The sequence below is a fragment of the Melozone crissalis genome, unplaced genomic scaffold (assembly GCF_028551555.1).
Source record: "Melozone crissalis strain CALT ecotype California unplaced genomic scaffold, PUWL_Pcris_2 ptg000006l_1, whole genome shotgun sequence".
Lineage (NCBI taxonomy): Eukaryota > Metazoa > Chordata > Aves > Passeriformes > Passerellidae > Melozone > Melozone crissalis.
The window spans coordinates 43,084,242-43,109,024 of NW_026535784.1; the positions used below are offsets into that span (position 1 = coordinate 43,084,242).

Below are 24,783 nucleotides of genomic sequence, written 5' to 3' on the forward strand. Positions count from 1 at the left end.
AGTGCTACTCTTACAAGTTTTGGAAAGTTGGAAATTGCTGGATAAACTGAAGAACTTTCAGTACAAGTTTTAATTTTTCCCCCCCTCACATTTTTACCATTGGCATAGATAAAACATTTCTTATTTAAAAGAAGTAACAAGTGATCGCTACAAAGAACATAGGTACAGACTCTGGATCTTACAGGGCTAACACATTCCTGAGACAGGTATGTTGTGGCTGAGGACAGCCTCTCAACAGCTTGAAGATCATATGATTAAGTTGAAGACGTAGGGCCTTAACTCTGATGAGCTGCAGGAGTTATTGGCCACTTCACTATGGAAAGAGAAATGCAATTACCTTTTATATCAACAGTCCTTTTCCTAAATTCAGGCTTCAGATCAGTTTTGCTTACCACAAAGAACACTTGAACTATTTCTGAACATAGATCTTTTCCTAGAACTCTGGAATCTAGCAAAGCTGTCAAGCTTAGAAAACCAAGAAACCCGACATGGAGGTTTAAACATTTCAATAGTTACCAATTTATTTTTATAAAAAAAAAAAAGGTAGCAATGTAGAATACAGCAATATTTTCTGGTTCCACGCACGCAGGTTGTGAACATTCCAAGCAATGTGTACATTTTGGAAAGAGACCAGACAAGAGAACTGACCAAAATGTTACTGAACACGGGAAGATTTTTAAAAAAGGCTAAAAATTAGGTATCAATAGTGTCTTCTTAATATTGCTTTCCTTACTGAAGACTGAAAATAAATCACTTGACTTCACAGATAGGGTTAAAAATGGGGGGGAAGGGGGGGGGGGGGGGGGGGGAAAAGGCTGCTACAACACTGCCATACCGTCAAAAAAAAAGAAAGAGATCATACTTCAGTATTTGCATACTTGATAGCAGCATTCTCCCATCGAACCATATGAAACTACAGGAAGAAAACATCAAAGCAAAAAAAAAAAAAAAAAAAAAAGGCAGTTATCCATCAGTATTCAAAAACCTAGAATGAAGTCACTAAGTAGAACATTTATTGAGAATTAATCAATATCTACATTCTTAGCTGCTTCCAACTTTGTTCCAATAGAAACATGAAGTTGTGTGTCAGCTTTGTGTATTTTATTTTTGGCCTATTTGAATTTTTCCAGTTCATAGTTCACTGCATGCTTGGAATAGAGAGGGTCATTATAAATCCTTCTACACAATGAACTTTAAGTAGACAGCTGAAAATAAAATGTACTACTTGTAAACACACAAAAAAATACAAGCTTTTTTTGATTCAAGTGAGCACTGTTCCAGATAGATTATCTTCGGTATCTACCTCTTTCACCTCTGTCTCTGTCCCGGTCACAAATCCTCTCTCTCTCCCTTTCCCGATCACGGCCTCTGTCCCGTTCTCTGTCTCTCCGATTATCTCGAGGCCGGTCGCGCTCCCGCTCTCGGTCCCTCTCCCGGGGCCGGCTTCTCCGACCGCTGACAACAGCTTGTGTGCGGCGAAGGAAGTCATCTACTCTCATGTCATAGTCGTGCTGTGATGAAAGGAGAGCTCTGCTATTTTCTTTCCCAGATCAGAATTCCCTCCCTTATCTGTAAGGCTGGCTGTAACTCCTCAGAAAGCCCAGTATTTAAAAAAAGGCAAACCCAACCAAACCAACTGTCCAGCATCCATGTGCAGAATCTGGGGTTCAAATGCCAGACACCGGCAAGAGACCTGGAAAGCTAAGGAGCTTTCAAGCCAGCTAACAGAAACTTAATAATCCACCCTGTTTTCTGATGTGTCTATAAGAAGTTTTAAAACACAAAATTCTGCTGATAAAGTAATTTGTTGCCAATGAGCACGAGCAAAGTTACAGCCCTGTCCTTATTCAAACCAGGTTTCAGGATGAAAATGTTCAGAGGTGGACAAGCTAGAAGCCAATTTAAGCATACACCTCAGTTTAAGAGTATGAGAATTTTTCACCTCTACCTCACCAGGGAGACAAAGGCTTTTCAAATTTGCTGTAAGTGTGTAGTCAATCTAAACAACTGATCTTTCCAAGGAACTGTAATACAGGTCATAAACATGCTGTTTATCATAGCAAACAAAGCTCAAGCTAGGCTACCCCTGGATCCCAGATTCCTACTCCAGCCTGCAGACTTGCATCCCCTCTGTCTGTGCGGACACTTACTACTCGTTTGTCTCTGTATCTCGCTTCATGGGGTACAGGATGATGTCCTGAGTATGGAGGGTGAGCTTGAGGTGGAGGTGCATGGTGCTGATAGTAAGGGTGGTGTGGTGGTTGCTCCATACCTGGATACGGTGGCTACAAGAAAGTTACAGGAAGTTTGTTGAAGCAAAGGAATGCACACAAGGAGTGCATCATTCAGATGGAAAACACAGCATCTATATAAATCTGATCACAGCCTCCTAACTGAACAGCAGACTACTTTTCATTGGGCTGGCATGCTTTACTCCCTCTCCACCACTGCTTGGAGAAGTCTGGTAACCACCCCCCCACAGTCCAACATCCCTTCCTTCTGAATCTGCCTCAATACGACACCGTACACAAAACGTCTGCTATTTTAATGTGGCAGTTTCAGTTCTGAGTTTTTAAACCCTTGCGTATAGAATGTGAATTCTGCCCAAACCAGAGCTCTTACAGAAACAAGTCATACTCATTCCTTATGAATTTCTTTCTATTCTAAATTAAAAACCAAATAATTTGCAAGTCAAATGATTTCACAAAATGCTAGCCCTCTTTTTGTTTTTAACAAAACCTATTTTGGCTGATTTCTTTCATTTCTTCAATCTGCACAGTCCTCCTTTGCCTAGTAACAAAGCATCTTGGCTTGCATTTTTGTTACAAAGAAAGTAAATGAAAGCACTGGATTCTAGGACAACTACTTGGACTGCATGCAGAAGAGGGGAGGAGAAAAAAAAGGGAGTTTCTGGAGGCTTAATTGTTTAAAAAAACTGTTCCCCCCCCCCCCATCTGACAACCTTGTTTACTTCTTCAGTTGTAAGGAGTTGTGTTTCAGCTGACAAAAATGAGAGGCTATAGGAGCATCTCTGTATCTGGCACTGCTTTTTGCTCATTGCCAGTACAAACAAGAGCCAAAAGACTCATTACAGTTACACAAAATCAGGCCAGACTTACTACTAAATACAACCAAAATAACCTCACTATGACTACTTCTCTTGACGTGAAGGCCACAACTTGTACAAGTGAACTATCTACATAGTTGTAGATATGTCCACTCATGTATCTGCTCATCTTTCTGGGAAAAAAGTGCACTTCAGTGGAGGCTGCAATACAGAAAGACTTAGTTTAATTAGGTTGTGCAGCACATTTTGCTAGTTACCTGCATGCTTCATTGCCATAGCCAAAAGCAAGCCACTGCACAACACTAGAGCCCAGCAGCCCATTCCATGAGCCTCTTCAACAAGTTCACATGTTTGATGCATTTACTGTTTGAGAGCCAAGTACCATCAACATTTAGCAGGATACAGAATATGATCACACCCTCCCATCTAGGCTAAAGGAGAGTTCTGCTATTTCTTCAGAGCTTACTAAAAATGCCAGACTACTGTTGAAAGTAAATTTCAAAATACTTATTATCAATACTTTTCCCTTGAAATTTTTACACTGTTACAGCAAAGGTAGATTTTAGGAAAAGTGAAGAGTTGAGAGCACACTGAATATGGCAGGCTCCTTTTGGGGGAAACAAAAAGAAGCTGTATGCTAAGGAGAAAAACCAAATTCAACAAGACACAAACCATTCCTTGCCATGGTGGTGGTGGTCCCATGTTGTGGAACTCCCTCACGTAATCATTGTAGGACTAAAATGAAAGACAGTAATATTAAAATTTGTGTTGAGTGTTCTTTGGAAATGCAGAAAGACGCATATAAAGTTGCCCAAAAAAATTGCATGCAGTAACTTACCCCATTTAAAAATACATCTCGTCGAACTCCTGAAAATCGTCTGTTGGGAATAAAAATTTGCAGAACTAAATCCAACTTATCCGTGCAGACAAGTTACCAGGACATAAAATGAGTAATGTGAACACACCTTACCTGTCTACTTCGGGATATCTGGGATCCTTTATATACCCTGTTCGAACATCAAGCAGTATTAATTCAATTTATTGTCTCAAGTTAACAATCTTAAAAACTATATTCATTAGAAAGTATCCTTTCATTTCGTGGCTACTACAAAATTATGTCTATCTGCTACTACCCTCACTTTTAAAACAACTCTTGAAAACTTACAGCTCCTAATAGACAATGAAGACAAGTAGTATAATAAAAAAGTGACATCAACAAACCCATTAAGAACTTGCACACAGTACCAACAAATATGCAAGAGGGAAACTGTGCAAATAAAGACTTGAAATTTAGTCAAATGAATTAGGAATGCACATGAATTTGAAGAGTGCTGCCTCCAGGCATTTAGCACGTGGCTGTTACTACTTCCTAACTATATATTCAGTAGAATGTGTATTCAGTAAAAAGCGCCTTTCCCAATATGTTTTGGATACAATGCTACACAGGAAATTAAAAACAAACTAAAATTATCTGGAAAAGCCCCACAGGGCAAAGAATTCTTACAGCTTCAGTAAATCCCTTTAAAGAGCTCAGCAGAACGGTGCAAAACATCAGGCATGCTTGCACTACAATAAAATAGTGACCTGCATTATTTTTAAAAAATCTTGTTCTGTTTTTTAAACAATGGCCTTGGAAAGATGCAGAGCAGCAACAACACTTTATGCATGAAAGAATGCAGTCTTTGCAGACAAGCTAGGCATGCTTTGCAGACAATACAGGCATGCTCTAAACAGGTTTAGAAATCTACGACTGAAATAGCAGAATGCACTTTTTCTAAGAGATGCGAAGCACAATTTGGTAGACTAAAAGCAACAAATTCTTAATAGCTGCTTTCTGAAGGAAAGAAAAAGGCTGCTATGAGCAGTGCTGTTGCTGCAGTACCACTGCAAACATTTCTTTCTAGGGAACAACAAACTTCCCTTCATCATTAGATCCTCTTGTAAAATGCAGGGCAACATCCTCTGGCCTAACTCATGTCAAGCTTGTAAAAAAAACTGTCTCTGAAAACATAACTGAATGTCTACCATCATCTCCACACAACGGCTACCAGTCACGCAGTCTCAGCTGATGTTCCCAGGTGGAAATTTCTCAAGCGTTTTCATTTGATGATTAGCATCTTGACAAGTAGGTCAGATCTATTTTTGTGCCCACATTAACACAGCACTTGAGATCATTCACAACAATGTACACAATTCAACGCTCTTAAAAAGGGCTCAGCCTAGGTTAAACTCAGCTCTCAAACCAGTGAAACAGCGTCACTGACTTCTTCGAGAGGTGGGTTAAAGCAGCAGGCAGCACTTGAAACAAGTCACATTTTTATATCCAAGTTATATCAGTATTTTACTTTTGAATTAACAAGGATATGCTAAAAGAGAAAATACTCATGAATTGGTGCACACAAATCTTCATAGTAAGATATTAACCTGGTCTTTGGTGAAACTCAGGGGGATAGTCAATCCTTGGTTTCTTTCTGCTGTTATGAATATCATAATCTTCTGGTCGACGCCTACACAAATTAGATATCAAAGATTAAACAAGGCTGCTTGGAGCATCTGTCACAGCAGAAAACCTCACAGGAACAGTCTGAGCTGCCCAGGGTATCAATGTAGTCATTCTCAAATCTATTTGCTTCAAAATATTCTACAGCTTTAAATTTGAACTGAAAGAATCAGAAACAGCTCAATTACATACATTCCACTGTTACTTTCTGTCTACAGGAATTTAGGTAGTTAAGGAAGGAACTCCACCCAACTGTATCTTCATCCCAACAAAAGGTAACAAATTTGTCTAAACCAAACTCAAGCTTAGACATTAACATTACACTTTCCACATTACATTTTGCAACACCTATCGGACAACAAAGAATTTCACAGAACATTGCAGTCAGAGGGTATGAAGACTACTGCATTTGATCGCTAATGGGTAAAGAATTCAATAAAAGGTCTACTTCCACAACATTTATAAATAAACTCTGCATGCTTTGTGAAATTGCAACTTTAACTATGACTTCCGTAATTGAATAGGCCAATTATATTATTTCTAATAATTTCTGTTCTAAGCAACTTACTAGCAATGCACTGGTGCATTTTTCAATTTAATAACACTCAAGCTTCCTAATAATTAAAATAATTAAGGCTGTTTTCTATAAAAGCAGCTCTTTGACAGAAGAGATATTAAGAACTCTGCTCTTCCTTATAAAGTTACATTCCAGTTGCTGTTAGGCTCAAAAAAGAGCTGACAACTGTGTGCTTATTTTGCTCCAAGGTACATAAACATTACTGTACTGGGAGACTCTAGTGCTAATGTAACAGTGTTTCTAAACACAAAGCAGCTACAGAACCATTCCCTTCTCATCCCCCTCCCCCTCCCCAACAGTAAAATTCCTTATGACAAGACATTAACACTTTCTTTATACTGCTTAATTACTGTGCAACTTGCCAGCTGAGTAACAAGCTTATATAGCTTTCAGTTTTATAAATAGTGACTTCTCCCTCCCTTCCCCAACTTCAGTCATTAAAGCCCGCCGTACCCAGTTACTAAGCTTTTTAAAATGGAAGCAGATTCTTTAGTATGAGCAAAAAGCCCAAAAACCAAAGCAGTTGCATCTACAGCAAATTCAGATCAAAGAAAATAAAAGCTGGTGTAAAGAATAAACATACCGCTTTCTTGTAGTTTTGAGAGTGCATTTACGACCGGTATAAAATATGATAGAAACAGTTCATATAGTAGTCCAACTACTGACTTTAAGCTGTAAGCCACATACATAAATGGAGGCCCTGGCAGGCTTGAGAAGGTGTGGTGGTGTTATATGTATAGTTTGCAGTCCATTGCAAAACCTTCACTTGTATATACTTTATTGCACTGGAAACCTCTTAGCTTAACTCCAAAAGCCATCTTGGTGTTCAGTCCTTTAAAGCCAAAAATAGGGGGGCGCTGCCAGGTTTCCTCCTACCTACTCGTTACAGTGTCCTTTTTTTTAAGCTCAAGGAAATGGGGACTCTTGTTGGGGCTCTGTACCTACCACAGGATGTTTCCACAAAAAGGAAACTTAACCAAAGGTTTCAGCCCAAACCATACATCAGTCTGTATGCAAAGTGGCTACCACGGGGAAAAGGTGTTTGGCAGAAGGGCTAGTATCAGTTCTTTGCAAAGACTTCTCCAATTCTGTAACAAGTTATACCCCCTTTTTTTCTGGAAAATGATGTTAAGTTCATAAAGCAGTGATCAATAAACATGTCGATCCTCTAAAAATACTTTAAGTCCACAGGTACTGCCAGCATCTGGAAAGGTTGTATATACAGACACAGCAACAGCCATTCTTTTTGGTTTGTTGCCGGGTCTCCAAGGGCCACTTGATCCCTTTTGGAAAGAACCTACTGTTTTCAGAAGCTCAGCAAGATGTGTGAATTCAGTGGTTACATGTTAGAGAATATTTGGCAATAGGGTTAACACATCACGGTGACACAATTTGAAACAGTCCCAATAATGCTCCTCTTGAATATCAAAATAACTTAAATATTTTATCCTCAAAATGAGGCGGCATCTTCTGCAAAATTCTAAGTGATCCTTATAAAAGTCCCATATTTGATAAGGCTTATCCAGAGACACACCTGAAAGAAAAGGCTTTTACAAGATATTAACACATTTTTGGCATATAAATATTTCCTCCTCTCCATCTAGCCTGCTCATAATCAAGCCAAGCTTACCTACAGCTAGCATTACAAGATGCATTAGCTCAATAAATGATCTAGTCTAAACTAGAGACAGAACTTTAAGAGCTTTTTTCTGCAAAAGCAAAGATCCCCATTTTCCTCTTGAAAAATGACAGACCGGGGAACCATGTGAAATCCTCAATGAAGCCACAAACTTGTCCATGCAGCTTGATTTGAGGATTTTCTCTCTTCTTTATCGCAGGGCAAGCTTTGACGAATCACATTCCTCCATCAGGTTATTCTCACACATGTGCCTATTATCAGTCCAAAGAACGTTTCTAACCTTCCCACGTCCCGAACGGGGTCTCGACGGGATGGGCGTCCTCTTGATCGGGGTTGTGAGTGCATTCTTCTCTTGTGCCTCATTTTATGAATGACTTGATACAAGTCAATACTTTCATCAGGAGGGAAGAGAAGACAAAGTTGGGTTCCACATTCCGGCTCAATTTCCTAGAATTAGTTAGAAGTTCAGTAGTGGTTCATAAACTGAAGAAATGAAACTCTCCCCAAATACACTGACAACAGACATTTAAAGGAAAAAAAAAAAAAAAGGACACTTCAAAGAGATTTCAGTATCACTAGACATAGCAAAATTCACTTACGTTACCTTTAACTCTTTAGGTACTAATTAGAATTTTCACTAAACAGTCCAACACTTGGAGTAACCATATCTTCCCACGAGACATACAGGCCACATCACTGTTTTGCTATAAAATCAGAGGACTGTTTTTCATCACAAAGAAAATTATTACCTATTACAGAAAGAAAAGTGACACATGCAGGAAAAAAAAATCCATCCCAGCTTCACATATAAAGCCATGGCCTGATGAAGTTGACTACTACCATTCTGAGTTCTTCATTGTATGGTAGACAGGTCCATGAAAATACCAACTCAAGGTCTGACCATGATCAAAACAAGCAGTTTGTGTGCTCAGGGTTATTAGGAAAAGAACACTGAATAAGAAAGCCATTGTATCACACTGAATTTCATGTTCCACCCACACCCTAAATATTGGCTGCAGTTGTGCCCCTATGTCTCAAAAAATAGGGGGACAACAGAAATGGAAAACTTCAAAGCAGGGCACCAAGAATAAGTGAATTAATGCAACAATTCCTACATGCAATGACTGAAAAGGTCAGGTCTCTCCAACCTAGATTAAAAGTGAAATATGAGGGATATGGGGAACAAGATGGAGATAATGGGACCATTAGACACTGCAAACTGTCTGGAGGAGAAAGGGACAGATATGAATTTTCTGACTCTCTCTTCCACTACAAGAACTTGGGCCATCAAATAAATCTAGCAGGAGCAGGTGCAAAACAGAAGTGCTTCTTCAAACTGGTGACTGCAGGCCTGCAGAACACCTTCCCAAATGATGTCGTGAAGGCAGATTTTCAGTGTGCGTGTCCTCAGAAGAGAGATCCGTTCACAGTTGTGCAAATATAAATGGATAAATGACAACCACTTCAGGAAATAAGCAGACTTGAAAAGCAGAGAGAGCAAGCATCAGGCAATGCTTGTCCAGACTATAACAGTACAGTAATTTGATGAAAAAAGCTGAAACCCATGTCCAGATTGCAAGTCTACTGTAGACAAAACATGAGGAAAAAAGAAGAAATTTCCTTGGCCATTTAACAGTAGCTAAGTTAATTGAAAAACTTTTTTTTTAAGTTCACACTAAACTAAAAACAATATCAAAACTATTGTTTTTCTCCTGCAAACATATTGGTTTTCACCAAGCAAACATATCTGCAGGCAAAACAATGCAACTTGGAGTTGACATTTTCCATACAGTATGGAGATTACCTCCCACCTTGTCTTAAAGCAGAACCTGTTATTTTACCCACAGCTTGGGTACATGATGACAGCAGCAACATACCTGCACTCTGGTAAGTCTGACAAGACAAAGAGCCAGCCCCACTTGAAATTTGCTTAGCAGATATTCTATAATGGGAGTCTATGCCTTAAGCAATACTGTACATATAAAAAAAATGTAATGCAGAGCACAACTGGAAACACCAGACCTTTTTCTTAAAACCTGATGCTATGTGGTTTGCACACTATACAATGCAAGGCACATCACATTTCAAATTCAGAATACCACACAGTTTTGAAGCAAACACTGTTTATCATAAAGATGAAAACAGAATTAGCACTGTATTGTTTCCTTTTCCTTCTTCCACAACAGCATTAGAAAGAAGCAAAATGCCTTTGCCACAACACTCTACTCCAAGTAACTGCTATAAAAACATTCCTACTCTCCTGCGCATTCTAAGCTGGAAGCAAGCACTAGAGGATGTCAGTTATAGAAAACAAGTAAGAATTAACAAACCTGTCCATCGCGTCCAATCTTTACTGGCTTATGTTCGTTCCAAGGATTGGTCAGGTGAGCAGATTTAGTGAACGGCAATTCCCGCCTAAATATGCAAGTGGCACCATTTATAGTTTTGCCTCAGTTATTTTTATTAAGAAAAGAAGTAAAAATGTATACAGCAGGAGACTACATATAAAATAATCCTGTTATTCTTTGTACTGTTAGGTCTCTGAACATATTCTTATGGTCTATATATTAGTAACTGAAGATTTCACTTGGACTTATTCCAGTAGTAACTAATATAGTTCATACTATGACAGGCCCTCCTTTAAAAGAGAATATTTTGGTCTGTATGCAATATTGTGATTGTGCTTGTTTATTATCTCACCATCCGAATACACTGACCTCTACATGTGGTAGCTCTTGGCACACACTTAAATCCCTGAGCACTGACCTAACTATAAAGCTAGAAGTGCTTTGAGCTGGAGGTGGGAGTCAGTAGCTTCGAGAGGATCTTTCCAACACAGATTTTTCTTTAATTCAAAGTCTCACTTTTCCTCTATTCAGGTTTCTGGCAGCCCAAAGTACTTGTACAACCATGCAATGTGTTTCATGGGACTGCTGTAACTTTTTTCCTTAATAAGAGATTTAAAATCTTTTCTGTAAGAACATACTGCTCACAACCTATACATTATGCAATACTTGCACTATGTCATATGTTGTTTCTGAACAGTAGTATTTTCTTTGTTTAGTCAGATCAAAACAGAAAAAAAAAATCCATGTAAGGACAAATCTTTTTCACCCACAGCTGTCTATTCAAGTGAGCAGTGAGGATAGATCTCTGGTTGAATCAAGTTTCAGAAGGATGCTGGTGGCACTTGAGTAATACGCAAAAGTTATAATATAATGCCTTGTTACTAACAGTAACATAAATGCACAGTTGGTTACCTGCAGATCCAGTCAATTTTAAAGACACCTCCCAACATTTTTGCATTCATTCCTGCAGGCAGCACCCAATGTATAGGTGATCCTCCATGATGGGACTCTGAAGATAATCTTGCAAACCCTGAAGGATTTTGTATGAATTGTAACAAAGATACAACAGAAAGGCTATTGCATATAGAACTCTGACTCACCTTGAAAATAGCTCACTTTTCCTTACCTTGGAATTTGCCACTCTCTCTTACAGAAAATATCAAAATAACACTCCTTGCTGATCTAAATGCAGCATTAAGCTTCTTTTCATTCACTGGAAGTGTTGACCATACTCCCTAAAACAGAAAAACACCCACCCCGTCCCAAAACACAACAGTTAATCTCAAATGATTTAGCGAACATAAATATGTAATGTAGATGAAGAAAACAAGACCAAAATATTGCACTGGAGTAGAAGATAATAGAAAGAAAAACATATTGCAAAATTCATTTCCATAAAGAAATATTTTAGCCTGCCTTGTACTAAAACTTTTAGAACACTGGCTTTTCAACCTTTTTTTTGAACATTGAAGATGCATTTAGATCATCTAAGACTTCCATTATAATTATAATGATGGGCAGTTAGCATAAAAATAGTAAGGGTGAAAGTTTTCACATATGTTTCAAGTGACTAAAGGAATTTATGTATTATACACAGGAATTATGAAAATTTTTATAACACACAGGAATTATGAAAAACCAACAGAATACTGCTAAAAGGTGGGCAGGTAGACTTGACTATACTACTGCAGATTTGCTGAGGACAGTTTGCAGACTTCAAAATTGTTTCCGTGAAATGCCAGCAACATAAAAGACACCAAAGTAACAATTTAAAATGGCAAAACAAATCACTTTGTTTAGCCCTACACATCTCCTACTACTACTAAGCATTATCTTTTCCATTTCACCAGCTGCTATGCAGCTACACAATAAAACACAACCTGTTTTATTTAAGGTGCCAGCTCAGCTGATATAGAATAAGAATTTATTGAATCACTCCTCCATCCATTTTCTGAGTAAACAAGCTTCAGCCTCAGAACAGGCTATACACACATACCAAAGTGAACATTCCTTCCCTTGCATTTTTTCAGTGCAGGTAAGTATTTATGCCCTACTCTGAACTCAGATCAGTGTTTGTCTGATTCTGGTAATTCGCTATAACCACCAGAGAATATGTGGGGTTTTTGCTAGCTTTCAGTCAGATTACATGGCTTTTGGCTGCTTGTAAAGCCCTGCTGTGAACTCAACAACCTATTACATTGGCACCACAAAACTGAGTTTCACGAAAGTCCAACATCAAAGCACTGATGCCTCCACACTGAGAGACAAAGCATCCATTTCAATAACTTCAGGAACAAGGATACTACTGCAGCCCCACATGTGGATGAAGCACAAAAAAGAATAGACTCCTTTACAGAGTCACCAGTCAGAATGGTGTTCACTGCACCTTCAAAGCTGGAAGGAGAGGTGAGAACCAAACATGCCCAGGACTTTGAGATTTGTTTAATCATTTTTATGCTATTGTCACCCTAATTTAGAAAATCTTCATTAACAGAATCACCTATTCTATGTATCTTGTGTAACAGCAAATCAAGTATTTTCTCTACGACCTGTTGCAAAGAACACATGCCAATATAAAACCACCAGAGTGCTGCAATGGACACCTAGTGCAATTCCTCAACAGCTGAAATCTGGTGTTCTGGAATCCCTCCCAAAGAACTCACTCACATCAGCATTGCCAGGCATACATTTCCACAGTAAGGCTTCAGATCCTGAAACACCTGACCAAAACTACTCACATAGCATTAGAAAAAAGCCAAACAACCTTCTGAACCTTCTCAGAGTATAGCAATAGGAACAGAGGTGCTGATGGATGGGAGAAAATACCACCCCCAGCATTCCCAACAGAGCTTGGCTTAGGATGCTATCAAATAGACCCTAAGGCCCCTTTTAACCCCATTCTTGCCAAGGTAAATGGCCAGTGGTCAGGACCTTTTCTAGGTTACAGTGGAAGCCAAAGAACCGAGGCACGGTAGCTTTTGTTGCTGCATTCACCAAGATCCAAGCAATAAAGAAAATAACACATCCAAACACACTCTCCCAAACCGAGGTGAATGTGTCTGAAAACAGACAAAGGGATCAGTTTGAAGAAAATACAACATACCTTTGCCTTAGCAAGCGATACATTTTCATGGTTATTACTCTTGATGAGAAAGAACCTTGCATCTTGGAGAATGTATTTAAGTTTGCTTGTTTGGTCTGAAAAGAAAACAAAGTATCAAATAAGCTGAACTGTAAATACTTACCAAACATGTTGCTTTGAGTACAGATAGTTGTTCCTTTCTTCAAAATACACAGTATCCCACCCATTTCCTATCTATGTATTACCACAGTCAACCACCCAACTTAAAGTCAAAGCTGCAGAGCACAAAATGCCAGGGGAAACCAAACCAAAACTAAAACTCGGATATCCAAGTAAAGAAAAACGTAAAATAAAATCAGCATGATTCAGTGATGTTCCGATATGTAGGACTTATTTCCTTGTTTAAAGATCTTTGCATAAATGATGGTAACACTCGTAACAAGCACAAACTGTTCAATAGAGAATGGTGAATGCTGTTCCTCTTTGCAGCTTTAAGCACTTCCTTTTTAAATTTGCTGCCTCTGCAAAGAGCACCGTGACTGAACTTTTTGCATATCACTCTCAAAACATGCAAAAGTAGCTCAAGATTCAATTATCATGCTCAGAACAACGACGTGCTTAAATTGATTTATATCAGAACATCACTACTTAGAGGTAATTTAATCAACAGAGACAATGGCTTGCTATGGGGCATGCATTAAAAATTCAAATTTAAATGATACCTTTTTGGACAGCACGAACGGAAGATGATAATTTCTCATGCTTCTTTTCTGAACCTGTGTTTAGCCAAAGTACATTTGTTCAGATTGAGCCTTAATAGAGATAATATACAATTTCTACAGCCTTGTCCCATACAATTTTCATTCATGACAAATTATGCTTTCTGGCGCGCACCCACACACACAAAAAATACTATTCAATGTGCACGAGTGTTTTGTTTTGTCGGTTTTTTTTTGTTTCAGTTTCGGGTTGTTTGATTTGGGTTTGTTTTTTTTTTTTTTTAAAATAATATTTGAACAATTTCCTACTCAGAAAACTAGTCACTGAATCATCATCTTCCAAGTTTAAAAAAAAAAAAAGTGAAATTTCCACTTAAGCAACAGAAGAGCATTAAAGTAACAAGAAAGCCTACTTCCCCCCAAAGGTATCCACACACAACATGCCAGAAGTCAATACCAAATTATACAAAGCTACAGACCCTATAAATCTCTACAGCCAGTTACATTTATTTTAGATTACACATTAAGATTTGATGCAAGTCACAATGACAAGCAACAAAAGGGAAGAATACCTGCATATGATTCTGATGCAGAACTCCCACTTCTGTCAAAAACAATTGGAGAGATACCTCTAGCTCTCTTCCTCTCCTTCTTTTTCTCGTCTAAAAGAAACCATAAAAAATAAAAGCCGTACTTTAAACACAGGCAAAGTTGAGATTAAAAAGTAATGAGACAGGAAAATAGCATCAGTAAAAGTGAAGTTACCATTTGGCTTGCACATTAAAATAGTCGTTGTTGCCACAAAACTATCATGCACAGAAGAAGCAAATGCTAGTTACTCAAGCTTTTCATTCACAAAAGGAAGATCAATGGCACAAATCTATTAAATCTGTGCAATGTTTACAGATAGAATTTATTATTATTATATTTTTAGTAAGGGTGGGTTAGCGTTTCTTTTCAGCCTTCACCTAAATGTGCAACATCTAGCAAAAACTGTGCAGCAATAGCTCATTTGCTCAGAGCTCAAAACCAGCAAGAGACAGGAAAACAAAACACTGTGGCACACAGGCAATTATTTCCACTCTTAAGACCGTGTTACATTATACCACAGAGTTTTTTAGAACAGTTATTACAGTTTCACTTGTCTTTAGGTTACACCTTGCTGTCTCTAATTCCATACAGCAGAGCTGAGCTAAAAGAGGCAGCATATTAAGCAGGATGACCACCTATGGAGACTTCAGACAAGGAAGATACACAATGGGAATCTTAACAGGATTGCAAGCTGCTTTCCTAGAAAAAACAAACAACGAACAGCCAAACCCAAAAGTATTTACGTCATTAGCACTTCACATCTGCAAGCTAGGACCACTTACAATATACAAATACAAACCAATTGTTTCTAATTTCTGCTTAAAACATTTATTTCCTTCTAAATTTGCTCTAATAATTTCAATTTAGGTTTAGATTTCCTATGCTGAGCATAGCCAATACTTAAGATTCAGCTATCATTCCCCAGGGACATAATGTTTTACTACACCAGTCTACCTGGTCACTCATCTAGATGGACACCAAACAGCTCAACGCTGAATTAAAATTAATTGTGTGGAAAACTAAGCCATTAGATACCCAAGAAAGTACTAATTTTACTGTTACAAAGCATTGAACAGCAAGGTCAAAGCAGTCAAGAATACAACGAATCCTCAACACAGCAAGCTGGATATTCACAATTTTGTTTTACCACTTTCCAGTAATTTTTTCTGTGCCTATGGTATTTCATAATTAACATCTTCCTGACTTCTGCCACCACGGCTTACTTTCGACATGGTCAGGAAGTGGTTATTTTTCAAAGCAGTCAAACTTTCTGTGGCAAGGTATTTTACATTAGCATGCAAGATGCTGCCTACCTGATGCATCTGAACCAGACCCAGATCTGACTGACCCATCTGTGAAAGAGGCAGATTCAGAATCAGAATCGCTGGCTTCACTCCGTGTGTCATAGTCATTTCCTTCCTTCTGATCCCTCTCATCCTGTTCATACTCTTCTTCATCTTCCTCCCCATCTTCTTCCACCTCTTCATCCTCCTCCCCTTCATCATCTTCCTCTTCTTCCATTCCTTCCTCCTCATTCTCTGTGTTGCCTTGTTCAGAGGAACCACTACTGCCAGTCTCGTGATCTGAACAATATTCCTCAGAGTTCACCTCTTCTTTAGAAGAATGGCTAGATCTGCTTGGTCTTCTATCCACATCATGCCTGATTCTCTGATGTTTAAAGAAAAAGTGAATCAGCGGTCATATAACATTGTCAGGATGCACACACAGTCCTAAGAGAACGTGCCTTACAAAAGTCTCATAAAATTGCTTTATTTATAAGGCAGCAAGAATACTTAATACCTCTGAACCGTCTGGTGTAGAAGACTTGGCCCTTCTGTCAATATCTCTCTTCCTCATGTAAGATTTCTCTGGTTGTCCTTTATAAGGCTCCCTGGAGCTGCTCGACATTCGCATCTTCCGATCGCCATCTGGGCGCTTGCTTCTGTCTGACCTCTGGTACTCCTCAGTCTTGTACTCGGACACCAGCTTTCCTTTCGTGCTCACGATTCTCTTGTTATTGCTAACTGATGAGCTGGGAGGCTTTGGCATCATCTGCCTCGAGGAATGCACAGAAGGCTTTTGCCTCTTGCTTTCAGCATTTTCCATCCTGTCAGTTTTTCTTTTTGATCCTTAAAGACAAAGAAATATCAAGGTCAGCGTTATTTCCGATATCAAAACAAAAACTGTACAGAGGCTTCTACGTCCTCTGTTTTAGGTAACTACCCTGCTGCAGTCACAGGGAACATCTGCCAGGTGTAGGCTTTGCAGCAACACTCAAAACTGCTTCTTAGGAACAGCTCATGTCTTAAAACATGTATTTTACTTCTAAGACACATGTGTTTCTCAGATTTTACACTTGGAAATCCTAATTTAAATGCTTAGAGGATTGGCCTAAAGCCAAATAGAGAACTGAGCTGGAATCAGACTTTGCAACCCCTTTGCTCCACTTCCATCTCACTTCACTGAGCCAAAAAGGACAGTCATTTCCTAACAGCAAATGAATTCAGAACAAGCCAGACTCAGCAACTGCTCTTGAGACAAAAGGAAATGGATCTGACTGTCTGCTTGGAGGGTAGGGTGAAAAAGCACATGTCCATGAAATAAAGACTTTTGGAACTCATTCACTCTGAATCAAGTTATAAAATCCATTACTTCAAAGACTAACTGAAATAAGACAGACATTTTTACCACTTATGCTCCTGCAGAACAACCACTACCGAAGTCACATACCCTTTTTCTCACTTTTGTCTTGCTCACTGTCAGGGTTATACAACTCATCATCCTGGTCAGGAGCATCAGTCAAAATGTCATCCAGAACATTCAGTTCACCATCTGAAAATACACAAAAAAAGTCAAAACCAACCATAAAAAGTCTGGATATGTAAACCACAGAACTAGTTGTTACAAACCCAAACATTTCCTTCAGGGCTACAGACCTGCAACAAAGCAAAAATTGACATCTTCTTGATTTATTTCTACGCTTTCATTTGGAAGGATCAGGTAGAGCAAATTAAAAAATTAAAATATGTCACAAGATGCATTTAGACCTCTAAACAAGGTCCAAGTTGGCTCCTCATGTCACAAAAGCTTTTCAGCAAAGCTGACCTACAAATGACAGCTGAACATAAAATTTCAGAAAAAGGGAGACCAGGAGGTAGTCTGAGTGCCATTAGTAAAGAGAAGGGACCCTTATCTCTGCGAAATTCTGAAACTTGCATGATGAATTAATCTCTCTTCACTATTTTTGTTGTCATTGCAGTGTTAGAATGGTGGGTTTTGTGGTTCAGTAACAAATAGAAAAAACATAATGGAGAAAACAGTATTTATTTGTTGCATCATTAACTCTGAGTTGTTCCGAAAAAAAACCCCCCAACTTGATCAAAAGGGCAAATGTTAAAGAAAATTAATGCCAGAGGCAGTAAATGACCACATCTGCTCACAAAATTTTAAAATCTGTCACAATTTCTGAAACCAAAAGGGATATACGGTGATCCTATTAGAAGGAGGAGTCACAAGCTTTAGGGTAGCAGATCTATATTCCAAGCACTTTAAAAAGAGTGAACTAAGCCTTACCATGCAAAGGGAAAAATAAAAAAAGTATTAATTTTGGAATCTCTCCAAAATTCTTAGCTCTTTCCACTTTGTGATTGATTGCAATTTCTGTGCTGAGGAAAAAGAAACCAGAGCAGCCTCCAAGGATTCAGCTGGTTTACAATATCCGTAGCAGACACAAGGTAAGGACTCCAGTACTGCGTGAAACTGAGGTAATGCAGCAATTAAGTCCTCCAGAGTCTGGCAGCTTATCTGTCTCAAAATATTGAGCTGAGCCACAAAATAAAATTTACAGCTTGATATTGAAAAACCCCAAACATAATCCACACTATATATATATATATAGTATTAAAATTCTCTCTACTCTATACTACCAAATCTGAAGCCAGCATATGCACCAATTTTCCTGCTGGCACTTCTCCACATTTTCAGTGGTAGGGGAATGCAGAAGTGATCCCTGGACTGCTCAGTAGGTGTCTCTAATGCAAAGGAAATGGTGCAGAGAGAAGTGGATCATACCTTTCCCAGGCAGCTTACAGTCAGCAGGCATTTAAATGCAACATAAACTTGCATCACAATTCTTTTAGGAACAGCCCTTTATGTTTGTAGCCATACATCCACAGCAAATATTCTTGCTGTGACTGATAAATATATGAGAGTCAGATTCACGGCTGTGTAACTGCCAAACATGGGATGCAATTTCCTGGCTTGCATTCTGCTTGTCCACAGGAAGCTTGGCAAGTCTAGAGCACAAGGTTTTTTTACTGGACACTAATGAAAAAGAGGTGCATTGAGATTAGAAAATTAAACATATCATCCACCTCAAATCATGTGTATTGAACCTTAGATTTGTTTTCCTCTTGGTGAGACAACAGCATACTTGAGTAAACTAGATTTAACCTACCTACTGCAGCAGCATTGGAAGGTGGTAAAAGACTCCTTAGCTCATTCAGAAGTGTGAGAAGGAAAATTTAACAGAAAACTCAAGTCTGATACACACTCTCTCCTAAACCCCTTCCAGGTTAGATGGGCCTCATTTGCAGCTGGAATGTTAAAGAGGGTGCAGGAGACAGGAGCAGGATCCCCCATCCCCTTCCACAGGCACATTGACCTGATTTGTTTAGAAGCACATCTCCAGATTTATCTAGCAGCCTGCTTCCTGTCTCGCACTGGATACGCTGCTTTTCTGACTCACACAAGATCATTTCTCTCAGTGAACCACCACTGTCAGTGTTCAACCTGAAGAGCCAAATTATCTCAGAGAGGCGTCAGGAAAAACACAAAGTCAGAAACAGAAAAATGGCAGAGGACAGGTGTTTTACAATCCATCACCACTGAAGAGGGAGGGACCAAATGAGCTCTTTCTGTGGCAGATACTCCCAACAGGGCTCTCCTGCCGCTTGTCTTTTGTGGGATCTTCCCATGAACAAATTTAACTCACCCAAAATAGCAGGAAGGTAGCCTGGGAGGCCATTTCGTCTGCTGCCCAGGAGAATTAGAACTATTGGAAGGGTCCAAGCAAAAATCCGATTTGGCACACAAAAGAAATAAGACCCTGTGATTTCAAACTAAACAGGCCTGCAAGACTTATTTTTGCTTTTTTTAAAGTGGTAAAACAGCATTTCTCTTCTTATGGGAGCACTTACAGCAGAAATCAGTTCAGCTGCAAATGTGCATCAACACTTATTATTCAGTCAAAATAGCCCCTTTCACATGAGAAATAATTAAAAACAAATTAAAGTAAAAATATAACTTGACCACTGGCAGTGATTAACAAACACTGAAAAAAAATTCAAGCCCAACTGGATAAATATTTATATGAATAGAAATTTATAGATGATAACAGCAAACATTTCAAATTCACGGCTCATCCACAGTGAGTGATCAGATCTGTTCTAACACAACCTGATCATATCCCAATCTACCAGTCTTACAATAACACCATTAAGGATCAAGCACCACCAATAACTTTATTTATTAGTTCTGACAAAATCTACTGGGAATTTTCCATGTAATATAGTTTCAAAATAAATATCAGACAGCAAACCTTTACCACTCTGACAAAGCCATTTTGTGGACACACATCCTGCAAAAGGCTTTAGAGGAAGCATTATTCTCCACAGAAATCCAAATGAACGCAATCCAAGCCACGCTACCCTAGCGATACTTTGCCCTTTTTATAACTCCGCAACTCTGCACTAACCACCAAAGGGCAATCTGCTACACCTCACTCTGCTTTGCCTTCTTAAAGAGGCTATTTCGTGAGGACTGACCAACATAATCCCACAGATAACAGGCGGATCACTTCGGCTTCCGTGGATAGCGGTAGTCACTTACAAGAGCTGTGATTCCATTATTCGACACTAATTGCCCTAGATTATTTTTATTCCAGAGTAATGACTCTGAAATCGTCCGATTCCTCTAACTCAAATTTATTTACCCACAGTGCCCAGAATTCACGGCTCACTGCAAAAAGCCGAGCAACAACCGGCAAAGCAGATTCCAACAGAAATTTCTGCTTACTAAAGTAACTACATTTCCCCACAGAAAACCGTGCAAAAAACCCCAAAACCAAAACGGCCTAGCGATCCAAGCAGAAACAAAAAGCCGCAATAAAAATTGCAAATACTTTTTGCGAAAACACAACCTGCAGTAACTCGCTGTCGATGATGTAAAACTTACGGCCCACGAACTTCTCCCTGTTCCCGCTGCTCGAGTCACCTTGCCCCGAGCCCGCTGCTGCCGGGACACCAAAGTATGAGGGGCCCTGTTATCTCCTGCTCCCCAGCAAAACACAGGGAGCGCTTCCGCAAAAATAAAATCATCCTCGAAGGGTCATCCCTGACCCCGCCGCCCCTCCGCTCCCCGGAGGAGACGGACGCCTCCCGGTAGAAGGCCCAGCACCAGCTTCCAAGGTGGCCCCGGGGAAGGGGGAAGGCTCAGGCGGGGGCCCGATCCCCGCCTGAGCCTTCCCCCTTCCCCGGGGCCTAACGCTTGCCCCCCTCTCTACCGCCACATACCCTTCTCCTCCCGGCCATCCGTCGCCATCCCGCCGCCGCGACGAGCGCCTAAGATGGAGGCTCCCTCTTCCTGCACGTAGCGCTTCCCTCTTCCCACAGGGCGCCGCTTTGTTTACGCTCCTCGCGTCAGAGCGCGCCGCGGGCGGGCGGGCGGTGGCGGTGGCGGTGGGGCATGCGCCGCGCGGGGCCGTGAGGGCGCAGCCGCCATGCCAGGCCCTGGCAGCTGCGGGCTGCGCTTGGCTGGATGCGCAGGGAAAGGAGGAGATTTTCTGCTCTCCCAAGTGCGGGAAGCTCGCGTTTCGCCCGTGCTGCTGTGACAGCTGTGTGTGTGGTGTTGGAGCCCTTGCTGAGAGTCTTGAGTGCGGCAAAGTTTAACAGTACTTACTTAACCCCTGGTGTTGGGCGTTGCTGTTCCCTGGTTTTCTCTTGTTTTTTACCTTTCCGTCCCCCTTCTCACTGTTTTTTCCGTTCTCCTGGCAATCAGGCCAGTTCAGAGGAGGGTTACCAAGCTGATGAGGGGGCTGGAGCACCTCTCCTATGAGGAAAGGCTGAAAGAATTGGGATTGTTCAGCCTAGAGAAGACTTTGGGGTGACTTAATTGTAGTCTTCCAGTACAGAAGAGAGTCTACAAGAAAGATGGTGAGAGACTTCTTACAAGAGTATGTGGGGTGAGGACAAGGGGGAGTGGCTTCAAAATGAAAGAGACTACGTTTAGATTATAGACCAGGAAGAATTTTTTTATGGTGAGAGTGGTGATGCACTGGCATAGGCTGCCCAGAGAAGCTGTGTGTGCCCCATCCCTGGGAGCATTCAATGGATTAGATGGAGCCCTGAGCAACCTGATCTAGTGGAAGTTATCCCTGCCAGTGGTAGAGGGGTTGCAACTGGATGATTTTGAAGGTCACTTCCAACCCAAACTATTCTGTGAAATATGAAACAAGTGTGCTTTATCTATCCACATTGTCTTTTAAATAAATTTCAGTTTAGAGCGTAACTCTTTTCTACCCTAATGTAGGTGGAAACTTTACCACCTCGTCTTAGTTGCCCTTTTGGGCAGCTTATGAAGAAGCTTGGGCACTAAGTTGCATTTGCTAGTTTATCAGTATGTACAATACAACCAGGGGAACAGGCCATAGCATGGGTTTAGGAAAGGCAGGCCCTTCTTGACTAACCTGATCTCCTTTTATGACCAGGTAACCTGCCCATTGCATGAGGGAAAGGCTGTGGACGTGACTACATGGACTTCAGTAAAGCCTTTGGTGCCACAGCATTCTCCTGGAGAAGCATGGCTCACCCAAAAGAACAGGAAGCTTGGGGGAGACCTTGTTGCACTCCACAACTGCATGAAAGAAGGTTGTGTGGTGGGGGTTGGCCTCTTCTCCAGGCCAGTATCAGCAGGATGAGAGGAAATGGCCTCATGCTGTGCCAGGGGAGGTCCAGGCTGGGTATTGGGAAGTATTTTTTCACAGGAAGGTTAGTTAAGCATTGGAGTGGGCTGCCCAGGGGGGTGGTACAGTCACCACCCTTGGAGGCATTCAGAAAACAACTGGACATGGCACTTACTCCTACACTTTACATGGTGGTAATTGGTCAATGGTTGGGCTTAATGATTTTGGAGGTCTTTTCCAGCCTTAATGATTTCATGATTCTATGATTAGGGCTGTGTGTAATTTGCACTTATAAAGTAAGGCTTGTTTTGTCCACTATGGTAATTTATATGTTTATATCTTACTACCTAACATGCTGTTATAAAAGCTCTGTTATAAAGCTCTACCTCTTTTTTTTTTTTCTTTTTTTTTTTTTTTTGTTTGTTTTGTTTTGTTTTGTTTAACTGGAGTAGAGGCATAGCAAGGTGAGTAATGCTGTAGACTATGGGATAATTTTTGTTGTAAGGCTGCAGATATTTGCTAGACTAGTCTGATAGGTGCAGCCAGTCAACTAAATACCATGAACTCACCTCTCCAAAACACTTCAGTTCCAGCAATCTTCACTCCTGATATTCACTGTGTTTGCCTATGCTCCCAGAGTGGACAGGTTGGTAGAAATGCCTGGTCAGCACAGCAGCTGTTGGCTAGCTTAAGGGAGCACATTTCCTTTGCAGTGGTGGGGCTGGAGTGCAAAAGGCACTCTGCAACACTGCTTGGTGTTGTCTGTCTCACCTCAAAGCTGTGCAAGCAAAGTCTGAACAGAGGATGAAAACATGCCCTGAAGAACTGAAGTATTTTTGCAGAGAGAGATGATGAAAGATGGAATTATGTGATGAGGTAAAAATTAGGAGGTGATTGTGGAGTTTTACAGAATGAAATAAATTACCTATTCCTCAACTTTCTATTGGCCTCTTGATTTGATGAAAGATGATTACAACTGTAGTGCTACAGCTTGAGCTCATTCAAAATTTATCACATTTATCTGTTCTCTGGAGTGTCCAAGTGGCAGAACTTGACACTAGTAGATTTACTGGGACTTAGCTTCTGATTCTGTAGCCAAACACTGAAGCAGTTCTTGTGTGTCTGTTCTGACCACATCAATCATCACCTGGGGTAAGGTGCTTGTGGAGTATACACACAAGTTTATTTAACCTGTGTTATTTATAAGCAATACCTCCATTTTCTATTTTTACTAGAAATTACTGTGTGGTGTTAACTTTACATCCTGTTTTGCTACCTATGGAGAAAAGGTCTGTTTGCATGTAATGCACTAGATGGTGCTGTCAGCACGACTTAAATGGAGGGCGCTTCCGTGGGGCTGCTGCTGGTGTCAGGTTTTGTACTGCCCTTTGAATCTGCAGGTGCACCAAGACACCTTTGGAGAATACTGTACTTTAAAGCCCATCATGGTGGGTTTCGTGCCTTTCACATGGGACAAAGTTAAAATATTGTTAGCATGAGTCCAGCACCTTTACTGTAGTATGTTGTTAGTGGTGGTGGGTATCTGCAAGTGAGCATGGCTGCTGATGCTTTTTTCAGGGATGTAATGTTAGTCTATATACACTAAACCATCTCCAGAGGTCCCTTTCAGCCTTCACCATTTATTGGGTTTTTTTTTAAATTGATGGGCTCTTGTTCAAGAATTTTAAGGTAAGAGACACTCCTTAGTGCAGCAAGCTGCTGGTAGCTGTGGCTTCCTGCGTAGATTACAATATAGCAAATCGCTCTGGAAGAGAGGGGGAAAATGGTGCTAAACTTGGCAGTGAGTTCCCTTTTAGATCTTCCTCTGTCAGAGATTTGATAGATACAGTTATTTAAAAGGACAGCTAATTGCTTTGCCCTAGCCTGTTTTAAAGGGATGTGGAAGAATTACCTCAGTGTCTGCCAAATGCCTTTCAAAACCAGATCACTACAGCTGCTTGGAAACTCTCCCTTTGAAATGTCTTTAAAACATCTTAATATTAGCCCATTTGTCCTTTTTTGTGCAAGTAACTGCTGATGGACATTCTCTGAAGACTGTCTATTAAGATGGGCCACTGCTGAGAAGTGACTAGGGTAACTGAGAACATCTGTGTTCCACATAAGAGACAAACTTGGGCTTGCTTTTATGTCCAGGCCTTCTGCTATCTATTAAGGAGCTGAGTGGAAATGGTTGCTGATTGCTTGACGTGTATTTTTGGAAATTATATTTTGTTGGCCTGTTGCAGTCAGTATAACTTAAAACTGTGGAGAACCAAGGTGAGGTGGGACTATCACTTTTG

General features: G+C 40.2%; 1 protein-coding gene across 4 annotated transcripts; it reads right to left on the minus strand.

Moving 5' to 3' along the window:
* Positions 1-515: 515 nt before the first annotated feature.
* YTHDC1 (YTH N6-methyladenosine RNA binding protein C1) lies at positions 516-21,213 on the minus strand. Of its 4 annotated transcripts, XM_054291283.1 has the most exons (18): positions 21,096-21,213; positions 17,254-17,355; positions 16,324-16,652; positions 15,837-16,191; positions 14,505-14,594; positions 13,936-13,989; positions 13,235-13,329; positions 11,258-11,366; positions 11,044-11,161; positions 10,114-10,198; positions 8,064-8,230; positions 5,492-5,574; positions 4,038-4,074; positions 3,906-3,945; positions 3,740-3,802; positions 2,151-2,285; positions 1,304-1,511; positions 516-913 (listed from the first exon to the last, which is right to left on the minus strand). In XM_054291283.1, exons 1-18 carry the CDS (start codon positions 21,121-21,123, stop codon positions 864-866), a joined length of 2,148 nt encoding a protein of 715 aa, XP_054147258.1. In that variant the 5' UTR covers positions 21,124-21,213; the 3' UTR covers positions 516-863. The 4 variants fall into 4 exon arrangements, with proteins under 4 accessions (XP_054147258.1, XP_054147274.1, XP_054147266.1 ...); XM_054291299.1 differs by lacking the exon at positions 13,936-13,989 and having other exon boundaries at positions 21,096-21,212; XM_054291291.1 differs by lacking the exon at positions 516-913 and having other exon boundaries at positions 927-1,511; positions 21,096-21,212.
* Between the last annotated feature and the right edge of the window lie 3,570 nt (positions 21,214-24,783).

Bases quoted from the DNA above. Each gene is read 5' to 3' on its own strand.
- YTHDC1 (XM_054291283.1), bottom strand. From the start codon at position 21,123: ATGGCGACGGATGGCCGGGAGGAGAAGG. The intron at 13,990-14,504 runs GTATTCTTCCCT...GGCTAAACACAG, and splicing joins TGCATCAGAATCATATGCAG to GTTCAGAAAAGAAGCATGAG. The intron at 5,575-8,063 runs GTTAGAAACGTT...TAATTTGTGTAG, and splicing joins CCCGTTCGGGACGTGGGAAG to GCGTCGACCAGAAGATTATG.